The sequence below is a fragment of the Molothrus aeneus genome, chromosome 5, assembly GCF_037042795.1.
Source record: "Molothrus aeneus isolate 106 chromosome 5, BPBGC_Maene_1.0, whole genome shotgun sequence".
Taxonomy (NCBI): domain Eukaryota; kingdom Metazoa; phylum Chordata; class Aves; order Passeriformes; family Icteridae; genus Molothrus; species Molothrus aeneus.
In genome coordinates, this window is record NC_089650.1 from 11,896,762 (window position 1) to 11,920,976 (window position 24,215).

Below are 24,215 nucleotides of genomic sequence, written 5' to 3' on the forward strand. Positions count from 1 at the left end.
GAAATGACCTCCATTATAACTTGTGAAAAACGCCAATCACTTGTTTTTAAAATTTTAAAAGTTTAATAGTAATAAAATGGTTATAAAAATAGTAATATAATTGGAGTCATAAAAATTTGAACAATTAGGTTAGGACAATACAAAACAATAAAAACAAAGAATTACAGACAGTCCAGGTATTTCTTTCTGGGCAAAATAAACCTGGAAAAGGATCCACGTTAACAAAGGATTAACCCTTAAAAACAATAGCCTGTTGCATATTCATACATCTCATACATGATGCATAAATTCCATTCAAACACAGGATTCTGTCTGGTCAGTGTCAGCTTGTTCCTCTGAATCCTGACAGAATCTTCATGGCTGAGTGAGGCAGGAAGAAGTTGGTTTCTTCTGATAATGGAGCAATAAATTCTTTTTCTCTGAAAGATTTAGGTGTCCTGTGGCTGCTATCTCAGTGCGAGTACCTCATTCCTTTCTTAAAAAAAATATCCCACAAACACAGTTTCTATTTTAACTACAAAAGTTCCATTTTAAGTACAAAACTACATTTACCATACTATTAAAATGTTAATACAGCACTACTAATCAATACAACACAATACATATAGTAAATATCTGCGTAGAGCCATATAATCTGCACTTTTCACATTAGGATGAATTTGTTCACAGAAGGAGTGATTGTGCATTGGGAGATGCATTGGAATGGGAGGTGCTGGAGTCACCGTCCCTGGGACTGTTTGAGGAAGGTGGCACTCAGCGCCTCGGTCTAGTTGACATGCAGGCGTTCAATCACAGGCTGGACCCAAATATCCCAGAGGTCTTTTCCAGCCTCTCTGATTCTGTGTAATAAAACCCGGCAGTTTTTGCGACACAACAACAGCACGGCGCCCGCGCCCCCGGCGCTGTCCGAGCAGGGCGCGGCCCGGGCGGGGCCCCTCAGCCCCACGGCCTACAACTCCCATGGTGCCCGGCGGCGGCGGCGGTGCGCGCGGCGGCCGCGCAGGGGCTGCCGGGGGCCGGGCCGTGCGCGGGGGCCGGCGCCGATGGCGGCAGGCGCAGGGGGCGGCTGAGGGAGCCGCCGGTGCCTGTCCCGTCCGTCGACCGCCGACGCCTCGCCCGCCCCGTCCCTTCCCCCGCCGCTATGGAGGCGCTGATCCCCGTCATCAACAAGCTGCAGGACGTGTTCAACACGGTGGGGGCCGACATCATCCAACTGCCGCAGATCGTGGTGGTGGGCACGCAGGTGAGGCGGGCCGGGCCGGGGGCGCGGGCGTTCCCCGCCCCGAGGGCGAGCTCGGGGTGTCCATCGCGCTTCCGCCGCCGCGGAGCCGCGGCTGCCTCCGCCAAGGGCACGGGGGGACGCGGCGGGCGAGGGTGGGTGGGGCGCCCTCGGTGCCCGCGTTCCCCCCGCACGCCCTCGGCGGCTCCGCTGCCTCAGCCCCGGGTGCACCGGGAGCGCCTCGTGCGCCGCCGCCCGCCCGCCCTTGGGCGCCGCTCCGGAGCGCTTGGAGGGGCCGGGGAGCTCCGCGGGGCTGCGGGCAGGGCCGGTGCCCCCGGACCCCGTGGCTCCGGCCCGAACCGAGGGGATGCGGGTGGTGTCGGGGACCCGGGGAGCGGCAGCCGCCCCGGTGCGTCAGCGTGACCGCCATCGCGCCCGGTCAGTGGCTTCCCTTCTTCGACAGCGGCCGTGCAGCGAGGGCGGACGGAAGGGATGTGCTAGCGGGACGGCATCTTGCGGGCGTGGATGGCTGTCCTTTCCTTTCCTTTGCCCCGAGTTCTTGTGCCGTTTGGACTCTTTGTCTTAGCCGGTGCCGGGGAGTGAAGGCGACAGGCGAGGCCGGCGACTGTTGGCTGCAACAGTTGCAACACGTGCGTGTGAGCCTGGTAATGCTCCTGGGCTCGGAGATAGCTCAGAGCCTCTCCTATCTCTTCAAATGGGATGCTGCTCTACAGCAGAACTTTTGGCAGCTGAATATGCCTGACCAGAACTGCGGCGCTCACAAGGGAGTAGAAGATGAGGCTAAGATTTGAAGCTAAATGGATCTCTCATTTTGTTTCTGTGAAATTTAAATGCGTATTGAATGTGCTGTGCTCCTTGACAGTAGCTTGCTCATCAAAGACTTCAAGACCAAGTACTCTGTACTCAGGATTTTTATTGATATCTTAAAACACCAGCTGTATGTGTAAATGCAATGGCATTTTTCTATGTAAGATTAAAAAAGTTTTTTTTCCAGTTTCACTTTATGAAATATATGGAAGTGGCATTTTTTAAAAATACTTTTATCAACTCTGTCCCAGTTACCTTCTCCTAGGTGTAAATACTTTCCATAAGTAAATACTGAGAGTTAAAACAGTATTGACTTGTTTGCCTTCAGTAGTCTCCCCGTCAGTATCAATATCTATTCAGTGCTGTATCCATGATATTTATGAGCCCTCTTGAATTAGCATGAAATTTCCTGTCATGCCAAAACAAAGTCCTCTATGGACTCCAGAAAAATATCTAGCAAAATATCTAGCAAGCTGTATCTTGGGGTGTTTTTGTTTTAGTCAGCGTTGTTGGAAGAAAAAATTGTCTTTACTGATATAATAATTCCATGATGGTTATTTTATGCAATTAGTTTTAGTTTAAATAAAATATTATTAGTCTATTAATTTGGAGTTAGCTTATTGGAGACCAGATTTCTAGAGATGTGTCAGATATGGCATTAGAGCTGGTAGTTTTGCTGCTGGTAGCTTTTTTCCTTTTTTTTAATGTGTGCCTTTTAGACAGTCTTGTTTCTTTGTGAAGTGCTGTGTGGCCTTTAAGTTTGTTCACACAGCTGGTGTGTCTGTAGCCCACTGGTATATGCTGTCTTTGCTTTGCTGTCTTTGAGTAATATTCACAATAAACAGTCTTGAATTTTTCACCTCTATTTTTCTTGCAGGAAGCAAATGCTGCCATTTAAGGTTGCTGTAATTCTCTGTTAATTGAGTTATGCTTTCTTGCTTCCAATTTGCCACTTGCTTTTTTTAAATGACCTTTTTACATATTCAGCAAGGAGAGGAAAAATGCTTTTTGAAGTAGTTTTTTGTTTATTTTTCTCTCCTCTACCCTTTTGTTTATTTGTGCTTATGCCTTTCTCTGCTTCTCATTCTGTGCATTAAGTTAATTCTTTATTTTCTAGAGTATTTAGGACTAGAAGCTGTTCATAAGCCTTAATTCCGTTTCCCATGTTCCCTTTCCCCCACCTCTGTTGTTTGGGATTTGTTTCCTACCTCCCTTGTGCCCTTAGCAATTGAAATGTTTTAATTTTTCCTCTTTCTAGATACATTTTAGTGCTAATTGTGAATTGTTTCTCAGTAAATTTTGCCCATCTAGATGGGCTCTTGCACTTGTAGTGGTTTTCCTGCCATTCAGTCATATGAGAATTCCTTCTCATTCTCCCCATAAATATTGTGTGAGTTATTTCTGTATCCTAGTACAGGGGCATTTAAGAAAACTGGGGACTGTGCTGGTAGAACTCAGAGGACACCTTCAGACTGCCAATTTTTCTTCACTGTTTTAGGGTTTTTCTGCCATTTCCAGATAGGTGTTCTATTTTTTTCCCCAATTCAGTATTCCAGTTCCATTTTTAGAACTGTATGACTGAATTGCAAAAAAAGAAAAGTGTCCAGGTTAGTAATATGATATAAAAATATTAGTTCAGTGATGTTGTAATACCCAGTGTTCTGGTTTATACAAATGCTTTATGCTCTATATTTTAAGGGATAACAGGGTGGTATTGAAGTGCCTCAACTAAACACATTAAGACTACAGTAAAGGAGGCAAGGGGAAGAAAAGTAATTTAGTTAATTATGGCCTTTGTGTGGATAGGTGGTATCACAAAAATTAATTGCCTACACTACCAAAGTGATCATAAGATTTAGAATAAATTCAAGAAAACCAGCCAGACAACAAAATACCTGCCTAGAAGTAGGTAACAATGAATTGTCTTTATTTTTTGTGCCATTAATTCCTGGACTATGTTTGGGGTTTTTAGTAGTCATCATCTTAGTTTTATACAAACTTTAGTGTCAGCTTTGTAGCAAAATTCTTCTAATACTGACATTATAAAAACACCTTTTGGGCTTTTTTTGCACTTGGTAGTGTTAATTGAAGTACAGACATTGTAGTGAAATTGATGCAGCAAGTGATGGAATTGACAAGTGAGATTTTTTGAGTGACCTTTCTTGTGTACATTTAGGGACTGACTTTTGCTCAGTCTTCTGCCAATGCCATTTTGAGACTAAATGGGGAGGTGTAGTTTACAGTATTTATTAATTAAAAAATCCATTCTCTTGGATGTTCCCCTGGGATTGGCTCACAGAAAAGCATTACATTTATTCCTTTATTTTTTTTTTTTTACTGTTTGGTGTAAGTATGCTTGATGCTAATGCTAAACCACTTTTTGATTGTAAGGTGGAAGGTTTCTTGTTCTGAGGTCACAGCCTGAGCACGTGGATGTGTATAAATTGATGTCCTGGTAAGATAAGTAGTTGGAAGAATGCTAAATTTGGCTGTTAGGAAGTTGACAGCAATGGGAAGGTGATGAAGTCCTGGCTAGTGGGATGAGGAGATGAATCCAGCAGGTGCTCTCAAAGCATCCTGTCTGAGAGGGACTGGCACCTTTGTCTGGAACTTCAGGTGTTCTTGCAGAGCTTCTGTGACTCTCCCTGGCAGGGGAACAGAAATTCAAGCCCCTTAGCTCATTCAGTGTAGCCTACATTGTGTTGGCAAAAAGCCAGTTGGAGGTGAAGGAAGCTCCAATTTGTACCAAGCAACAAGGAAAGCCCCATGCCAGGCACAGCTATGTCTTCCTCCTTCCTCTCTTGCTGGGTGGTTGGTTTGATTTTTGTGGGGTTTTGTTTTTGTTGTTTTGTCCAAGGATCTTTCAAGCAATTCAAACAGATGCAAAAACCCCATTTGTATCTACATTTGAATAGAGGATGTAACCAGAGCATTGCTTCCATGCTGGCTGGGGACAGTTTGTTTTTTCTCCCAAATGTTTTGCAAACTTCCTGATTTCATTTGGTTTTGTTTTTTTTTCCTTTGTTTCCATATCTGACATTTACAGTCTCTGGTTTTGGGTGTAACTGTTTTCCTTTTTTTGCCATCTTTTGCTCCTGTCAAGTCATGCCCTGACTGTTGTGTTTGTTTCAGACAAGCAGCAAAGTGAGGCTGACATTAATTAGCTATTTGCATTTACCAGACATAATGGAAATGTTGCTGCTGATATGATATAGTGCAAGCAACGTTTAGTGTTGTGCTGTTTCTTTTCTCTCATGGGCTCCCTGTGTTTCTGAACAGCTGAACTTTTTGGGTGCTGAAGGTTTCTTTGATTAAAAGGGTGGCATTTTCACAGTTTCTATCTGCAGACTTCATATGAATTAAAATGAAATTATAGGTCTAATAACTTGATCCTGCATTTTAGCATTTTATGATTCTTAATATGAGAACATTATTAAACACCATTTAGAAGATATTAATTTCATTGTTTGCAAATGCCTGGTTATTTTGGAAGAGTGGAGAGTCTGCACAGAATTCACAGTTGTAGAAGGATGTGGATAAAGAAGTCTTGTGCTTCTCTTTTCTTGTTTGTTTGTGTGCTTTGTTTTGTTTTGGTGCTTTACTGCAAGGGCCCTGTTGTGTTCATCTTGTGATTGGCAGTTGTTTTCCTTGGAAAACTGGTGTTTTAATTAGACCAGGTGAATTTTGTATGTTGTCCAGGAGGCACATTGCAAAGAAAACATATTATCAGGAAGATGGAGGGGAAGAGAATTAAAACAGCACAGGCATTTGATTTTCACAATCTGGAGAGAAAATGCCTGTGTAGGTAGTTCTTGGAAAAGATTTGTTTGTGTAGTAGCCAGAAGGTTGACTAAATTGGAGATTTGGGGTTTGGGTTTGTTTTAATAGTGCTGTTGTTTAGAACTTTTAAAATTTGAATATGCAAGTTGGTTTTGTTTTGATTTACTTTACTGCAAGTTATGAATATAGCAGTATGCACAGTACTGTGTGAGGTCAGGATATCTGGCTTGCAAATGTGACTCTTCAAATACCACAGTTCCATGATGTAACTGAGAGTCTGTAACTTGTTTCTACTTAGATTAGGCAATCTTTCTTAAATGAATTATTGGAGGGCTTTGGGAATTGATGTACTGAGGAAGAAAACATCTGCTAATCATTGCTGTATTTGCAGTTGTTTGGCACTTGTCTGCAGGTAGATATGGTGTAAATGCAGGATTTCTGTAGAGTTTGGCCTGAGCTGTGCCAGTTCTTTACGGCTGGTACATAAGCTGTTTTATGTGGAGGTAGTTCCTGTGACTTTGAGTCTCCCCCTGACTTATTCAGGAGAGTTCTCTTTTCAAGTAAATAGGGAATGCCCTGCAGGAACAAGAGTCTTGTTGTCTGGACAAGATCTTGCATGTATTTTGCAACAATGAGCAGTGCATTATGCTGGTTTTACTGCTTTCTCAAGTTGGGATCAGCCTGTTGTTTCTTCTGCATCTTTTAGAAGTGTTATTTTGTTTCAAACAATGTCTTAAAATAATCCATTTGGCCTGCTTATAGCTTTAACATTCTTTTTTGATTAGTAAATAAATTTTTAAATTTGTTACCTGTTTAGAGCCAGCCTAGCTTGGGGCATTCCTAGTTTGAATAGGAAAATTTTGTTATCTGTTCCAACTAAAGCAATTCCTTTGTGGAACTCTGAAACTGCATGTGTACTCACCTTTTATTCCAGAATAATTTGTATTTGCAAAATAAGGAAAGAAAAAGAAATACTTCTGTTCTTTAGGTATACCAGGCTGAACTCTTCTAGACTGGCTACTTCAAGTAACTTTTTAAAGCATCAATGTGGGTAATATTCCTGTGGATGACATCCCAGCACAAGTGCTTTTATTAGCTTTTATTTCCCAATGATAAAATGAAAATTTAGAAAATTCCATTTGTACAGATTGCCAAGAGCAGGATTTACCATCAGGACTTTTGTACTTTTTGTATGACAGAAAGTGCAGAACTGCCACCATTTCATCTCAGATGTCAAAGCCAGATACATTGCTTTCCTTAATAGAACTCCTCAGCAGTTAGTATGTCTCATTGAGAAGTGTCTCTTGCTTCACAGCTCCTTACTGTCATTCTTGAATGTTTGTATTGTGCCACTCCAAAAGTCATAGGGAATTCTGACATCACTGCCTCTATTTTCTTGTGCTCTCCTATAAAAAGTCTGTGTTGTGTTGCAGGAGTTCTTTGCATTTTTTTCCCTATTGGATGAAATAGAAAACTTACCAGTTTGCCCTGTTCTAAAGCAATGAGCTAAATTTTACACTCCTTTCAACTAATTTTTGGTTTGGAAGTTTCCCAGTAGTTTATTGGACATGTTTCCTCAACAAGGCTTTTTCCCCACAGGTGATGTATTGTGCATTGGCTCCACAAAGACTTTATGGAGTCTAAAGATAGACAAAGGAAGGCAGGAGATTCTTGTAAGATGATTTTCTTTGTAAGATGAAGTTTGTTGCAGCTGATTCAAGTCCATTATCAATTTAATAATACTTGAAATACCCAACAGTCACCTATCCAAGCATGTGACTGTAAGACATTTGATGGTTCTTGTGCATCAGTGAGACTCCAGGTGAGCCTTGTGTTAATTTGCCTTCTTGCTTCATGGACTTCATAAGAGTAAGGTCAGACTTTGTTTATTTACTGAGCTAATTGGTGAGGCCCTGTGAGCTAAAGGGCAGTGAATCACAAGGGACCTGGCATTCCTTTAAGGACAGCCCCATGGAGCACAAAGCAATAGTCCATCCACTTGCTTGGGAAAATGAGTGTAGGTCTAGGGAGACAGAATTGAGGGAACTCATGGCTCAGGCTCAGCACAGCACACTCGTGCAGGAGGTGGAAACAAGGACACGCTCGCTCAGGGATATAAAAATCCTGCCTGCATAGGCAGAGATGGTATTGAGAAAGCCACTGTTAGTGGTAAGGGCATCAAAGGTGGCAGGAACTTCCAGCACTGGATCAGGAGTTAAGGAAAAGGAGAAATAGGGAAATAAAGGCTTCCTGCTGTCTGTGACAGGTGATGCAGGGACAGTGAATATGGACAAGGCTGAGGCGCTGGATCCTTTCTTTGCCCTTCTAGGGTCTTCTAGGCCTTTGGCCCTTTAGGCAGGGTTAAAAATGGAGAATAGCTCAGTGCTGCAAGAGGATTGGGTCAGGGTTCTTTTTTTTTGATATGGAGAAAACATCTTTGCATTCTGTTTGGTGTAGGGAAGAAAACTCTTAAAATAGAAACACTAACGAGGATTTGGAAATAGAATAAGAAAGCCAGTGAAGTAAATGGGATAGGGTGAATTTGAATGGTTGTTCAGAGTGTTACTTCAGCATTTTTGAGATGGAGTCTCTTCCATCTGACTTGTCAAAGGCCCTAAAGTGCTTTTGGAAGTAACATCTCTGGCTGTTAATGAAGCTGGACAATTATAAAATCATGCACTTGCTGTGTGCTGCTTCTGAATTCCTAAAACTGTGGTTTGTAATGCAGCAGATTGTAACCTACATTTTCTCTAAAGAATTAGTGTAATGGATGGGAGCAAATGCCTTTTGATACTTAAGTGTGCACAGTTGAAACATGCAGGGACAAGTAAAGAAGAAATGAAGGATGGAAAGCAAAGCAACCTCATGAGGACTGTTAAAAGTAGAGGTGCTGGTTATTTGGAGTGTATCACAATTCTTACAGCTCACAGCTTTTTAATTTGGGAGCATAAGTGCACAATTGTTTCCCAGTGACTGCCCTTCATCCTTGATTGTCAACATCATCTTCAGATTAATCAAGCCAAAGATGAACATGCGCAGGTGTATGTAACAGGTGTTACAGAGGCAGTGAGAGTGCTGATATGGTTTCAACACACTCTGACAGTACATACAATGTAAAATACTGAAGTCCTGTGTGCATCATGTCTTTTTATCTTAGTACTTCAGGGGAAAATGGTTTCACCATCCACCAGACACAGGTGTTTCTCTGTGCAATAAATGGTGGTTGGCAGAGCAGAGTGTAATGCACTCAGCCATGGTAGTTTGACACAAAGGTTAAAGGAGTGACACAAGATGTTCCTGTATTTGCCTCCCTGCTATTTTATGAGCAACATCTATTAAGTTCCTCTAGATAGCACAACTAGTAGATATTTCAAGTTAGGATCAGATATTAGGGTCCAGAGGGAAAATCTGCCTGATCACCTATGAAAAGCTAGAGTTTGTTAATGCTTTTTTTGACCCATCATGAAATGAATTCATTTCAGTTCACGCTTCAAATTGCGACGAGCATTTTAATGAGATGACAAAACAAGTGTGATACTTCTGCAGACTCGTTCCTTAAATTTCCTTTGGTTATCAGAGTTAGTGTCTGTCTACATCTATTCTGTGAAGGAGTGGCTGAACTGACTTTGTATTCTTAACAGACCCATATCCCTTGCTTCCCCCTCATTGGCAGAACAAGATCAGCTTTGTGTTTACTGCTTCCTGCGCCGTGTTCCCAGACAGTTCTTGGTAATGGATGCTGAGGAGTCCAGATTAAGAAGTGCGTCATTAGATAATTGTATTCCAACAGCAGATTGCTTTAGTTGGGAGTGTAATGCAATTTGAAAGAATTTCCTGATGCATGGAGCACTGTAATGTTTCATTTAGTGTGTTTGCAGAGGATCCAGATTGTTCCTTCCCCATCCAGAGGTAACTGGGAGTGGTGTAAGACACAGTGGTTTGCTTCTATACGTAGCTTGGTGTACCCATTTTAGCTTCCTGCAGTCCCCCTCCTTTGGAATGACTAAAGAGCAACAGTGTGCAGCCGCTCGTCTCATGGATTTTGGTTTCCTTTCATGGTGAGGTTGTTGATAAGGATTCCTGCTATTTGTTACTATCCCTTATGTGCTTGGATTATGTGTTCATGAGAAGCTACTTCATCTAAGTCTGATCTCCAGCCTTGTGAGACTGAGTCATCATTTTTCCCATGCCTAAGAAAATCTTGCTCAAGAGACCACAGAATCCCCAAGATTGGAAGAGACCTTCAAGATCATCTAGTCCAACCATCAACCCAGAATAATCATCCCTAAGCCATATCCCCAAGTACCACATCCAGATGCCTTGTAATATTTGGAATATTTTTAATAAATGAAGCACTGGTCTTTGTGTTTTGTTTTGTTTTTGGGTTTTTTTTCCAATGCAGAAGATGAGCCTTTATCATCTCTCATTTTTTTGGTTAGGCATTTCACTTTTTTTAAGTAAGTTTGTTGAGAGGTGGTTTGTTATTTGTCTCTGTGAAGTTTGTTTTTTCTCAGTCTCTAATATCAGTAGCTCTTCAAAAGTGGGCCAGAACAGGAACTTGCTCAGGGAGGCTTGCAGACCTAGTTCATGCTTTGGTCAGGTTCTTAAGTTATTTGGTAAGAGTTCAGTGCCCAATGGTCTGTTGTGAGCTGCTTGCAGGGAAGGTGTCCAAAGCTGATTTGGAGAAGGACAGTTGAAGAAAATTATTAATAACTTTCTAGAGGAGTCTTTTGAAGGAAAAACAAATCTTAATAAGGCTGTATTTCTGCTTGACCCTGCTCTTTTCCCAAGTATTTCTAAATCATTGATCTCACTGCTGTCAAATGTGATTTAGATTTATTTTGAATAATACACATAATCTGTGTTGGTGTATTATTTGCCTGTTGAGACAAATGATATTTTTGATAAAATATCTTTTTTTTCTGGGCCATAAAGCCTATACAATAAAGTGGTACAATAAAAGAAGGCTTTCGTTTGTTGCTGTTCAAACTTTATAGGGGTTTTGCCTTGTATTTTAATATCTATTTTGTCATTTTGCATACAAGCCCTATTTCAGTAGTTTTTAAAGCTCTCATATAATATATTTGTGTCTTGTTTTACTGCACTAGTAGAAATGTACTGTCTGAGAGTAACATGTTGGTTGACCTCTGATCTATTTTTCAGTTTTAGAAAAGTCACCTAATGTCACTAAATTTGTGAGATTTAAGGATATTCATCGCTTTTTTTATATCATGTTATGCTAGGTGGTATAATTTGCTTGAAGTCTCAAATCTGTTGCTTCAGAACTGGTAGACTGAGTGGAGGTTCTGTAGCAGTTACATAATGCACATTCCAGCTGTCAGAAGCATCTGTTGGTTTCCTTTTTTGGTTTTGTTTTCTTGTTTTTTTGTTTTTTGACAAGAGAATTGTTTGGTAGTTGCATTAATACAGAAATATTTCCTAGATGGTGGCAACGACTGTCAGAGCTGGTTTTCTCATGGCATCACTACGTAGACTTAGAGTTGTAGAAAATTGGGAGAGTTCAATACAATGTTATTAAAAAGACAAAATCTCCTCAATCAGATTGAGTATTATGTTGGCATATCTGTGTCTATTTGTTATTCTTAGTTTTAACATGGTATTTATTTGGAATCACTTTTAAGACCCAGGTTTTCACAGCTGCTGTTGGACTGGTTGTGAATCTTACACAAAAGTCCTGCAGGAGAATATTTTAAATGTAGTCTCTCAAAGAATATTTGTAATTACACAGCCTTTAAGTATTTCACAACTTTTTACAGTTTGTTATGAAAATACTTAAATATATACAGAGGGAGAGAGAGTGGGATGCCATGAAACAATGTTTATTTCTCTGTTTAGGGTATAAAACAATGTCTGTACTTATCAATCTGATACAATGCGTTATACCAAAAAAAACCCCAACAAAACAAACAAACCCAAAAACTAACCAACCAAAAAAACCCAACAAAAACCAAAACAAACAACCCCAAAAACCAACCAACCAAAAAAACCCAAACAAACCCCCCCATCCAAGCAAACCTCAAACAGAAAGCAGTATAACATTGTAGCAGCCTGTGTACTCAGGTAAACATTGTTAATATATGTTTGTGTAATGGCTGCTGCTGGTGTCAATACAGCCAGCCCTTGTTAGTTCTAACAAATACTAACCAGGGTTAAATTCCTCGGTTTACCCAGCAGTTTTACTTCAAGATGTTAGAACGTGACATAGTACAAGACATCAAATTTCTTTCTGAGCTTTATAAAGAAAAGCATTTTTTCCCAAAAATGTTTCTGGAGAGTTTGATACTTGTGGCAGAAAATGTTCAATAGGAGATTAATTTTTGTGAAACCTACTATGAGTTTAGTTTGACTTTAAGAGATAAAAACCATGGGACAAACCATGTAAACAGAAACCTGCTCTGAGTATCCCAAGCAGGTTTAGACAGTCCCTGGCTTGTAGCAGACCTGTGTCCCCAGTGCCTGTGCAGTGGCACTGCTCTGTCTGCAGGGAGTCTGTCACAGCTCCTTCAGGCACTCTGTAGCAGAGGACAAGACAGATGAAAGCAAACTAAAACATCACAGCATTTTTATGTTTCAAAAAGTAATGTAGCTGTATTCCACTTTTCAGAGCAGTGGAAAAAGTTCTGTGTTGGAAAGTCTTGTGGGGAGGGATCTGCTCCCACGAGGTACTGGAGTTGTCACCCGGAGACCCCTTATTCTGCAGCTGGTGCACGTTTCCCCAGAGGATGGTCGGAAAGGAGCTGGAGATGAAAATGGTAAGTGTGATCCAAGAATGTGTTTTGCCTTTTTATTCAAGTCTTTCCTGTCCTTTGCAACAAAAAATCAGTTGCTGTAATCTTAAAACTCTAGTATGCTTTTTAAAATTTGCTTGGAAGAAAACACAGCTGTTGTCACATCTGTTTTTTCCATTTAGCAAATGTCATGAAGTCAAAATCTTTTGGATAGTCAAAATACCTTTAATTTTTTAAGCTTTCCTGTTCTTGGGAATTTCTTTTGAGAAAAACAGGCATTTCAGTTGTAAAGATAATTGTCTGGAGTGTAGAGAACATGATTTTCTTATGTGTGTTTTTCATCCCCTCCCCTTTTGCAGTTTATATAAGATATTTCATTGAGAGGGTGACGAGTACAAGAGTTTTTAGAAGGAGGGTAGGAAATAAGTGAGTTCTGGAGAAACAAAAACAAACTTGTAGTAGATGCAAACAGAGTTGAACTGACAAGTTCTGTAGCTTACACATGCCACCCTACTGGGCTGCACTGAGAGACTTCAAGTGCATCAAGCAGGGCATTTTAAATGTTCTGTGGTTTTTACTTTGAAGCTTGTCTTCTGTACTGCTTCTATTTTATCCTTCAGCAGATCAAGAAAGTGATCTCAGTTGTCCCTTGGGAGTTTCAATGCTCATTTTATACCAACTAATGCTCCTGATTAGGAGCAGCAGGGGCATAACCACCTTCTGATTGTAAGATAAATCTTAAGGGTTTTTTTATGTAGACTCTAACAACTGCACAGGCTTTTGTTGGCATGATAAACTTGGGACTATAAATATTAATTCTCATTGTGTTAAATTTTTTCTTAATTTGTTTTTACCAATAGTAAGTCAAGGTATCAGGTGTTCTTTACAGCATTTATTTTCCTGTAATATTTATGGCCTTTGATTTCTGAAGGACACTTCCTTGTATTGTGCTGTTTGAAAGGTTTAAGCTCCAATCTTCATTACTGTCACAAGCAGAGAACACAGTTAGGGTTCATAACAATTAGCCTGCAAACCATGTGAGAAATTTTAGGGATGATTCAGGCTGGAAATTATTTCAGGAGACCTCTAGCTCAATCTCCTCAAAATAGGGCCAACTCTGAAGCCCAGACCAGGTTTCTTTGGTCTGTATCTGCTTGGTTCTTAAAACCTTGAAGAATGGAGAATTCAATCTCTTTGCAAGTTTTAGAAATGGCACATTTGATGTCTTTAAATGCAGTTTTACATTGCTTGTACTGTACAGTGTATAGTTTGTATTTCTAGAACTTCTCAGAATGCTTGGAGTCTGAGTTGCAGGGTAAAATATTATTTTGCTCTTCTTTGCTACTTTACAGGTGTAAAAGGAGGTTTTGTAATTGGAGTATTCTGAGTCAGGGCAGAGCCATTTTGTTTTAGGTTGCATTTCATTTGGGGATTTGGATTTTAAATTAAAAATTAATAGGGATGTTGGGCTAAATTATTATTTATGATGCCCACTTAGATTTTTTTGGGGAAAATGATCAATACGTATGGTATTAATGTTATAATCTCCTCTTGTTCTTCTGAGAGAGATGTGGGCTTGTTTGCTAAGAACAGGGATTTGATAAGAACAGAAATTATGATTTACCAATTGAATTTGAAATGTCTTCTCTCCAAAATTCAGGCAAATTGTGGTCTAAATAGTGTTGTCACTGATTTGGTCTAGCTTATGTTCAGTTTGTGGTGTTACATCTGAGAAGATGGGATCAAGTAGCTTGGAAAGAAAAAAGATGACAACCTCTTATCCTGGCTGTGCTGTGTTGTAAGAAGTGCCATTAGAGGTCTATTTTTAGAGGTAATTTTATCTGTAATGAGGTGGATGTTGAGGTAGGGTTGAAGAGGGATTTGGGATTTCCCAGAGGAAAATAGTCTTGCAGAAAAGGATTTTATCCAGATGAGGAATTTCTTTACAAGTTGAATATTGGACAAGAGAGATCAGTCTTGGCATGCTGCTTTCTGAATGCTGGCATTGAACTCTCTGTGCACACAAAGAGTTTTGTACAACTCTCTCTTCTCTTTTGACTTCTGTTTTGTGATTGTCTCCTGTGTCCATCATAATCCTTGCTCTACTGGTATTGTATATTAACACAGCCATTTCAAAATAGCTGCTACTCTGTGGTTCTTACAAGCTTTAATTTTACCTCTGTTGTAGTGTTGGCATCCAGAAAGCTTCCCAGTTTTTAACACAAAGCACTTTTGACTGCTCTGCTGTTCACTTAGGGAGGGACAAGTAATACCCTTTGTACTGTGATCACTGCAATAAATAAGAGTCAGAAAATACCAAAGATAAATTTTCCATTAAATGGGAAGTTCTGTATTTTTATAGCAGGCTGATCTGTATATTCTACAGAGAATGTGTGTAATTTGATGGGAAGGAAATGTTCTCATCATGCTTTTGCTGTTTATTGTTGGCCTCTAGTGATTCAGCACATATGGTGTGTTTGATGTGATGATACCACACTGTGGTGTTCTCTGATCAAATTGCAAGAGAAGCAACACTTATCAGAGAACTGGGCCTGGTCTTGTGAATTATTAAATTGGCCTTGCAGTGAAGACCTATAATGGTAGTTCAGAAATGGAAACTCAGAGAGAACATACCAGTGGCCAAGTGGTAAATGCTTATAGGTTCCTTTTTTTTCATTTGTTCCAAGAGAGGAAACTGAACATTGTTCAAATTCTGAGTGGACAGAATTGATCCAGAACACAGGAATAATTAATACAGATCCATTGCTTGATAAATCAGTATTGTTTTGGTAGCCTTTTGCTCTCTCCTTCAGATAGGAATCTCTTACCCCTAGCTCCCAAACAGTGTGGCCTGCCTGCTTCACTGGGCTTGGCTTTGTAGAAGCACTAGAGAGGAAGAGCTTTCCCTCAAAAGTGCTTGCAGTCTAGCTGGTGTCAAGGATGGGAAAATTGTACAACAGTTAGTATTTGGGAAGTTCTCATTGCCATGCTGCTGGAAATCCTCTCTGGTGGTGGCCTTTTATGACTCCCAGCAGCTTCTCCCATTGGAAGTGAGTAACATTTCTATTGCTTTAGAGAGGAGATACTTGAATAACTGAAGTCAGTAATCTCTGTATTTTATTGAACTTCTTAAAGGAGTGTTATAGAGTAGGACATAACAAGTACAATTTGGTGGAGGGCAGTCCTGAGAAAAGTCAAGTAATGTATGTGCTTTTCCTGGGAATTAACTAAGGTTTGCAGGTCTTACTACAGGATATGGAAAACCAGAAAAATACAGACTCTTGCTTTATTCATGAGATATGGTGGGTTTTTTTTTTTGTTTTTTTTTTTTGAAAAGCAGGATCTGTTTGTTCTTAATAGCTGCTGTTTTAGTAATTTCTTACAGTGTGTAATACTGGATTTCATCATGACCAAAGTGTCATTTTGTCACACCTTTATCTAGCATTTAATCTTTAGTATAATCAGGTGGTTAATTCTTCTGAAGATATTGCCTGAAAAGCTTCCAAAAAGTAACATAACTGAGGGAAGACTGATTTACCAGTTAAATGAGTGATAAAAAAACATTCTTCGTGGAAACCAGAAAAGTGGGTTGCTAAATGTAGGCTAGCTAAAGCACTTTCTCCTTGCCTTGAGCATTTTTACCTTTAGAGAAATGCAAATCCTTCCTCCTTTCCTAAAAACTCCTTTCCATTAAATTGGATCTATTGGGAAACTTTTCCATAGGTGTTAGCAAGTTGAAATGCAGTGTCTCTGACCTGAGTGTGTCTATTAAATATTTATTTTAAGAAGCTTATAGATAATACTGAAAAAAAATTATTTATACGTAGAACTAAGCCTAGTACCTGAGTGCAGATTCCTATGCCACCAGAAGGAGAATCATTTAAGACTAAAACAGTGTCTGAGAAGGAAATCATCTCCCAAGGAGGGACATAACCAAAGAGTGCTCGGTCCATATCTTTCAAATGTAACACTTGGCAGTATCTTGCTGTTTATTTTTCTTCCTGGCTTAAGGCCTCTCTTTACTCCCTTAGATTTAATTTTCAAGAGGATATGAGCAATACAATACCGAACATATTGTAGTTTCTTCCTCTATGTGCATTTTATTTTGTTTCCTCTGAACAGTAAATAAAACCTGTTTAATAACCTGGAATGTAGAAACCCTTTAATTTTGCACTTACTTTGGAGACTGGTATGTCATTTTGCCTATTGGCCAACCAATACAAACAAAAGCTTTTTCCTGATGATGTTTCCTTCATAGCTCTTGTGCCTGCAGAAGAGTAGGGGTGAAAGTCTGGTTTTAAAAATTTTTCCTTAACAGATCCAGTCCATAAAAATCATACTTCTATTGATGACACACACACCTTTGACTGAGCAAAACATCAACTCTCCAGATAAGCTTTTCAAACAGATGAGTTGATTATTATTGTACCACCTGAATTTTGTACCAAACCAAACCAAAAATATCTTTACCATTTTGTCGTCATTCAGGGTGTTGTACAGACATCACAGGAAAATAGAGTTTTAAATTCATCAGCCCCTCAGTAAGAAGTTGGGTGTTTTTTTGTAACGAAATTTCCGTAGCTACTTTGAAAAATTAAAAGTTGAGAAGGATAATGCATATGTTGTCTCTTCTTAAATCTGTCTCAGAACTGATGTTATTCTTTAATTGAGTCTCAAAATATTGATGCACAGCATCAAATTTCCTTCCCATACAATAACACTACTTCCAATGACATTAGAAAGGTTTCTTTACTCTTTCTGGTTCTTCCTATGAGTAAATTATGAGAAATATATTTTGCCAAAGAAGTTCAGCTCTGTGGAGCTCAGTGGTGCTGTTTTCTGTGTTCAGATTAGAAAATACATTGAGCTGTTGGCATTAGGTGTATGGCAATAATAAGCATCATCAAGTCAACTTTGTTATACAGAGTATCTGATTAATAGGCCTCATTTATATGTGTTTAGTTAAGGTCTTATTTCTGTGCATATTGCTAATATGTTACACACTCTCATCAATACTAGAATAGCATGCACATCTGTCTGCATGCATTTGTGCTCTTTATAATTGTATCTGGTACTGAAAGTGAATAAAATGCTATATTAAATATGATTAAAAATGTTAAACACCATTCAATGCTGTTTCTCTTTAACTGCAGACCCTGCTACATGGAAAAATTCAAGACACCTTGCTAAAGGTTGCCTTTATCCACTTGCTTTTTCTCCCTACACCTGAAGTGCATGCTTATATACACTAATCACATACATTTCATGCCACATGATTGATTGTTGATTGATTACACTTTTCCTTTTACACTTCAGCTACTGTGGTGATTATTTTGCTGTCTTGTGATCTGATTGATTTTCAGCTTTCTGACCTTGTTGCATTAGAATGAGATAATTTTTGCTTTTCTTCTGTGCCGTTGCTGCTTCATAGAACTTCCTGCACTTTTAATTCCCAAATCCTTAAAAAAAAACCTTTGTTGATCAACTTTCTTAAATTTCAACTTAAGTGAAAAAAATGTTTTGAAAAAGATTACTCGATTGTAGGTAAACCATGTGTTTGCCAAAGGGCCAGATTTCTTGTAGACAGTTCTTGTAGAGCAGATTGCTGTGTCAGGGAGCTCAGAGGAAATTACCCCAAACTAAAAATTGGAAATGGAACTTGCCTCTAATACTTGGAAACCTAATAGTGAAAATGTGAATATCTTGCAGTGTGATGCAAATTGCTGCCTGCGCTACAAAGCAGGAATTGAACAAAACCTTCTTTGCTGTTTCTGGGACTGCTCTTGCATAGTCCCCAAGTAATTCTGGACCTCAGTGGGGACTGACAAGAGTGAAGATGTTTGGTCCTTGACAGATTTGGGAAGAGACATGTTCTCCTAAGGCTTCTTCGTTATGCAGAATTCTTACGTATTTTCTGTTTGCTTGCTTTTAGTTCTACAGGTTTTTCTAACTTTTTCTTTCAGCTGTAATTTGATCTCACTTGCATGGTTTAGAAAAAAAGATGCTAAATGCTAGTCTTTTCTTTCCCAGGTTTTTAAGCTATTGCTAATAATTCTTTTGTTTTCTGTTACAAGCTGATATTTAGTGAACAAGGCCATTTCTGAAAGATTGCAGGGTAGGTGATTAGCTCAGTCGTAGGTAGGAAGGTGGACCTTGTGTAAGACAAATTAGACATAGTAGTGAGGTGCAATGTTTCAATAGCCAGAATCATAAATCTATTTATACTGAGCTATTTAAAACCTAATTGTAGAAAGCTAACTAATTTTTCTTTTGCTGCTTGAAAAAAAAAAATCTCATGGTTTTCAATGACCAGGCCTTGGAAAAAATGTTAGTAAAAAATCTACTTTTTTCTCATGTATCTATTTTTGTTTCCAGAGGTAGATGCTGCAGAATGGGGTAAATTTCTTCATACCAAAAATAAGGTATGTTTACTCTCTTGCTGAAGTAGCAGTGTCATAAATATGTTAACAGATACACACTTAATTCTGTTATCTCTTCCCTTGACTTTCCTGAAGAGAAGATGTTTATTGGTATTATTATACCTGCTGTACTGTATGGCAGAGTATTGAAGAATTTGTTTTGCTTTTCATGAGTAGAAAACTTTTGAAAACATAAAATGTTAAAATATCTGTTGTGTGGGTCATTGATTCTGCTGAGTTATCCCAGTCCTTTTTGGGTTATTTTGTTGTTTATTCTATTTTGTGCATTGCCCAAGTCAGAATGGATGTCAAAAAGACAAGGACAGATGTAAGCACAAGTCATTTCAGTCCACTGAAGAATTGACTACTTCAGAGGTTTGTTAGAAAGCTGTGAGAAAGAGAAAAAAGAGCCTCATGTGCATCAGGGTGAAGGAGCACAAATTGAGACGACCTAGCACCTCAGGAAGACTCAAAGCTTCATTCTTGCTTGAAGACAGTAATATTTTTGTTGGCAGATAAATGATACAAGTGTTTATTATTTTCAAGTGATTTTCTCACCTTCTAGGCAGTGCTAGGAATTGAAGTAAAGTTAGAGAGGAATAGAGAGGACATCAGTGGAAGGATAGCTCTGTGCTAACCTTTTTAGGTCAGTGGCAGGAGAACAGTTTTTACAAGAGTGGAAAAATCTGAAAATGAAACTGCCCTTTGTGCTCTTCACTATGAGAAGGGATTTGGGCTACATGTTGCTTATTAACTTCAAAGGATTACAACTAGACTCAAAATGGAATTAAGTATTTGGAGTTCTCTGTAGGTGGACACAAATTAACAACTTGTGTCTGATATTGGTCATAAGTGCTAATAACTGCCATCTCACAGAATTAGTCAACAGATTAAATACCAATTTCTGTAATTTTTAGCACTGATCATTCCTGTTTACATCAATTTAAGGACTACAAGTAATTCTTACATATTTTTAAAATATTCTGTATACTTGGAGAGTTTTTCACCATCCCTTGGAGAACATTATTTTGCAGTTAAGTAAGTGAATGCTGTCTTTGATTTTTAAACGTCTTTTTTCTTCCTTCAGATCTATACAGATTTTGATGAAATTCGTCAGGAAATAGAAAATGAAACAGAGAGGATTTCAGGAAACAATAAGGTAAATCCTGTACTGTCCATCTGTTGTCTTGCTATTGATTTTCTTGCTGCTTAAACCTTTCTTAAAGAGTTTCAACAGCTGGGAGTGAAAAGCACCTAACTGTTCTAATGAAGAACATGGGAATACTTCTTGCTATCTTGAGATTTTTTTCACTGTGTTCATGAGAACAATTACTTCAGCTGAAAGACATAGAATTGTTGCTTTACTTCAAGATTCTGTAATAAAAGTGCAAAAAATAAACTTTCAGTTAAACTTGCTTTAGTTTTTCTACATACCTGGCTTTATGTAATTATAAAACTGGCAGCTGACAAAGACAAAAGAATTGGTTGACAGATGGTTGGCTTTTTTTCCTTGCTATGTGTTTTAAGGTATGTGGTGAAAGAAAGTCATTGTAGTATGAAACTATAGCCTTTGGATTTCATGTGATGAATTTAAATAATCCAGGGCAGTAATTATTACTTCTTATTAATGTATTTCTAGGGGATCAGTCCTGAACCCATTCATCTTAAGATTTTTTCAGCTAATGTTGTAAATCTGACTCTTGTGGACTTACCTGGAATGACAAAGGTAAGGTGCAGAATGCTCCTCTTCTGACTCAGTGTGTATTTTTGAACAAGGTGTGCCTGTTCACTCTTTGTCTTTGTTCTGCATTGCCAGATAAACTGCTTTCCTGGGGTTAAGTAGTGTTATGTAAATTTGACATGTCACTGTCTTCTGGGGTAAGATTTGGGTTTCTGCTGCACTTTGCTGATGTCAGAGATAGATTTGCTTATGTTTTTCCTCTTTCTACATCTAAGTGATGGTAGGTGTGTGGGCTGCATGTTCCTTGCCATAGAAGTAGTAGCACTGCAGGTCTCAGAGCTGTACCTGCAGATAGATGAGTATTTGGCAACTTGGAAGGTCTCTTCCACATTGCTTCTCCAGGAGTGGCTGTGTGTATTTTGTGTAAGAGGCTGTATAAAGTGAGGGTATCCTAAGAGAAATATTCAGATCCTGCTTGTTCGGGTTACAGATAGAATAATTTTCTGAGACATGAAGATGACAAGATGACTTCCTTCCCTGCCCATGCACACATCCCCACCCCACTCTGCCAGTTGTGCACGTGGTTCTTGGACACCAAGCCTCATGCAGGTACACAGACACAATTTTGAACAGTTCCATCTTGGTTTTTTCTCTAGGTGCCTGTTGGTGATCAGCCTAAAGACATTGAACTTCAAATAAGAGAGCTCATCCTTCAGTTCATCAGCAACCCTAATTCCATTATCCTGGCAGTCACAGCTGCCAACACAGACATGGCCACTTCTGAAGCCCTGAAAATAGCTCGGGAGGTGGACCCAGATGGTAAGCACCAAGGCTAGCTGGATGCTGTAATTCAACTGCTTTTTAAAACTCAATCCTAAAATAAAACTGACGTTGTTTGAGCAAAATATAGTAAGAAAAGTAAATGTCACCACATTTCCTAGAAAATAGAAGTTTGATATTTGCTTAAAGATTTCTTGCTGCAGTCTCTGCAACTCAAGAGGCTGCTGGGATGAATCAATAACTGATAGATTTCTGGCTTGCCAGCAGGCCAAGTAACTGTTCTAATAGTCATGAAGTCACTTCTGTTTCCACAGCAGCAAAATGGTGTTAAGAATGGTCGGGGTTTCCAGAGTTTTAGTAGTTCACAGTGGTCTCTTAGGGCAGTGTCTCTTAGGGCAACTTCATGCTTTATTGTCTAACATTGTTTCCTTTGGTAGAGAAAATATGCCACCCCCACCTAAGTAATTGACTGTCTGTTAGTTTAGTGACTTCTGGTAAGGATAAGATGAATTCTGTGCCCTGTATTTATGTGGGAGAACTCACTGATTTAATGGAATAGGAAGATTATAATTTAAATTTACCTAAGGACTTTGAAACAGATCTGAAGCTACTGCCTGCCTGCTTCTTGCTTTTGCAAAGTGCTGTCAGTACCCTTGACTAACAAATGGCATTGTGTGATTTGAAAGAACATGGATTAATACACTTGGAAAATTAGCATACAGAAATTAGGCTAAAATTTAGTGTTGGTACCCTCAAATTTTTCTTTCCATAAAACGTAACATTTCTTGATTGTTTTCAAACTCTGAGTCTGCTTTGACTTGTCTGCCACATAACCTTGAGGGAAAGCCTCTTCTGGCAGTCTGCTCAGTTAAACCATCCTGGTTCAAGATATCCCTTTTATTTTACTCCTGTAAAATGATTGACAGTGTCTTTTGGATCACTTCCCAAAATTCTGAAACTTAAAGGTCTGGAGTGGCAGATCATGTTGCAGGTTCTTCAGGAGTAATGCTATATAGTAAGAACTACAGTACTAAAGTAGCTACACTCACATGAAAGTTTCAAGACTCAAGAATTTACTGATTTTACTGAGATGCTGGTTTATTTTTTTAGACTCAAAAAGTGTGTTATATTTTAAAGAAAAGGTTCTTGGCACGTTTTTTTTTTCAGAGCAAGAGCTTGCGAAATATTGAGGTCCCAGACAAATCCTGTGTGTGTTAACCTACTGGTTTAGATGGGCAATATTTCCCTATTTAATGAATTTAGGTCACTAATTCTCCATTTGCTGAATTATGAGTTTTAGGTACTCTGATGAAATCAGAACATCCCTGTGAGTGTTTTCCTTTTGGTAGGTCGAAGAACCCTTGCTGTTATCACAAAGCTGGATCTCATGGATGCTGGCACTGATGCTATGGATGTGCTCATGGGAAGAGTGATTCCAGTGAAACTTGGCATCATTGGAGTAGTGAATAGGTCTGTGTGGGCACAGTGGTGCTATTTTTAAAACTCTGTTAATATGAAGTAATGCTTCTGCTTTTTTAGCCATGAATATAGCTTTAAAAATAAGGTGACAATGTTGAAATAAACTTCTGAATAAGCAAGTGAGAAACTTGTTGCTCACTTCTCAAAGCCTTTGTTCTTCCACTCAACCAACTGCTAATGTAGACAGGAGTAGAGACACTTCTAGAAGAACTGTAGTGTCACCACTTCTGCTGTTGTCCTTCAGCTTGAGAGGTGCTCTGGTCAGCTGTTCACATTAGCTCTGATCCAGCACAGGTCCTGTAAATATTAGTCCTAACTGCATATGACTGTGGTTCTGTTTGCTGTATTTTTTTACCTTACTTAGGTCAAATCTCATGTAGTTTTGGTAAGAGCATTGCTTACTCTGTGTATAGTTGCTACCAATACAAATTTGTTGACTATGCTGCATGGAGAAACAAATAAAAACCTTTAAAGTCTAAGGAAGGTGAGTTATGTGTGTAAAGCAAAACCCAGTTGTAAATGTTCTGTCCAGACAAGCAGAAGTGTAACTTACTTTTACTTTGCATCCAGTAACTAGTGTGCAACTTTGCCTTTTACCTTCAGGAGTCAGTTGGATATTAACAATAAGAAGAGTGTGGCTGATTCCATTCGTGATGAGTATGGGTTTCTTCAGAAGAAATATCCTTCCCTTGCCAATAGAAATGGAACCAAGTATCTTGCTAGAACACTGAACAGGTATTCCTTGAAGACATAAACTGATGGGTTAGACATATGTGCAGACCTTTCTTTTTGCCCTTAGTGTCTCTTTTGGTGCTGTACAGTAATGCATTAAAGAAAACTCTGGTTGCAAGCTCTGGTTCTCTCAATTTCTGAATTTACTGTAATTTTCCCAAGTAAATGTTTTCCTTTGGTGGTTATTTTGTGTCTTTTCTCTGTTTTGATGGAGATGATAAAGCTGAGACTTTCCTCCCTTCTAATGAGGGACTGTTTTCTATTTTTAGATTGCTGATGCATCATATCAGGGATTGCTTGCCAGAACTGAAAACCAGAATTAATGTTTTAGCTGCCCAGTACCAGTCTCTACTGAACAGCTATGGGGAACCTGTTGAAGACAAAAGTGCTACTTTATTGCAGCTGATCACCAAATTTGCCACAGAATATTGTAATACTATTGAAGGAACGGCAAAATACATAGAGACTTCAGAGCTGTAAGTACAGATGATTTCCTGCAATATTGACTGAGTGGTTTGGTTCACCCAATGGCTCTTACTGGCTCTCAC

General features: G+C 39.2%; 1 protein-coding gene across 4 annotated transcripts in view; it reads left to right on the forward strand.

Annotated features, from left to right (window-relative positions):
- Nucleotides 1-1,026: 1,026 nt before the first annotated feature.
- The window catches only part of DNM1L (dynamin 1 like), a 36,420-nt gene continuing 13,231 nt past the window's right edge, over nt 1,027-24,215 (forward strand). For 2 of the 4 annotated variants that reach the window (XM_066549564.1, XM_066549566.1), the window contains exons 1-10: nt 1,027-1,243; nt 12,453-12,600; nt 17,730-17,768; nt 18,952-18,998; nt 20,083-20,154; nt 20,635-20,721; nt 21,333-21,495; nt 22,806-22,926; nt 23,539-23,670; nt 23,937-24,143. In XM_066549564.1, coding sequence (XP_066405661.1) covers nt 1,142-1,243; nt 12,453-12,600; nt 17,730-17,768; nt 18,952-18,998; nt 20,083-20,154; nt 20,635-20,721; nt 21,333-21,495; nt 22,806-22,926; nt 23,539-23,670; nt 23,937-24,143 — 1,118 coding nt within the window. In that variant the 5' untranslated portion in view covers nt 1,027-1,141. The remainder of the gene's footprint in view (nt 1,244-12,452; nt 12,601-17,729; nt 17,769-18,951; nt 18,999-20,082; nt 20,155-20,634; nt 20,722-21,332; nt 21,496-22,805; nt 22,927-23,538; nt 23,671-23,936; nt 24,144-24,215) is intronic. The other 2 variants (XM_066549565.1, XM_066549567.1) reach the window with 1 other exon arrangement.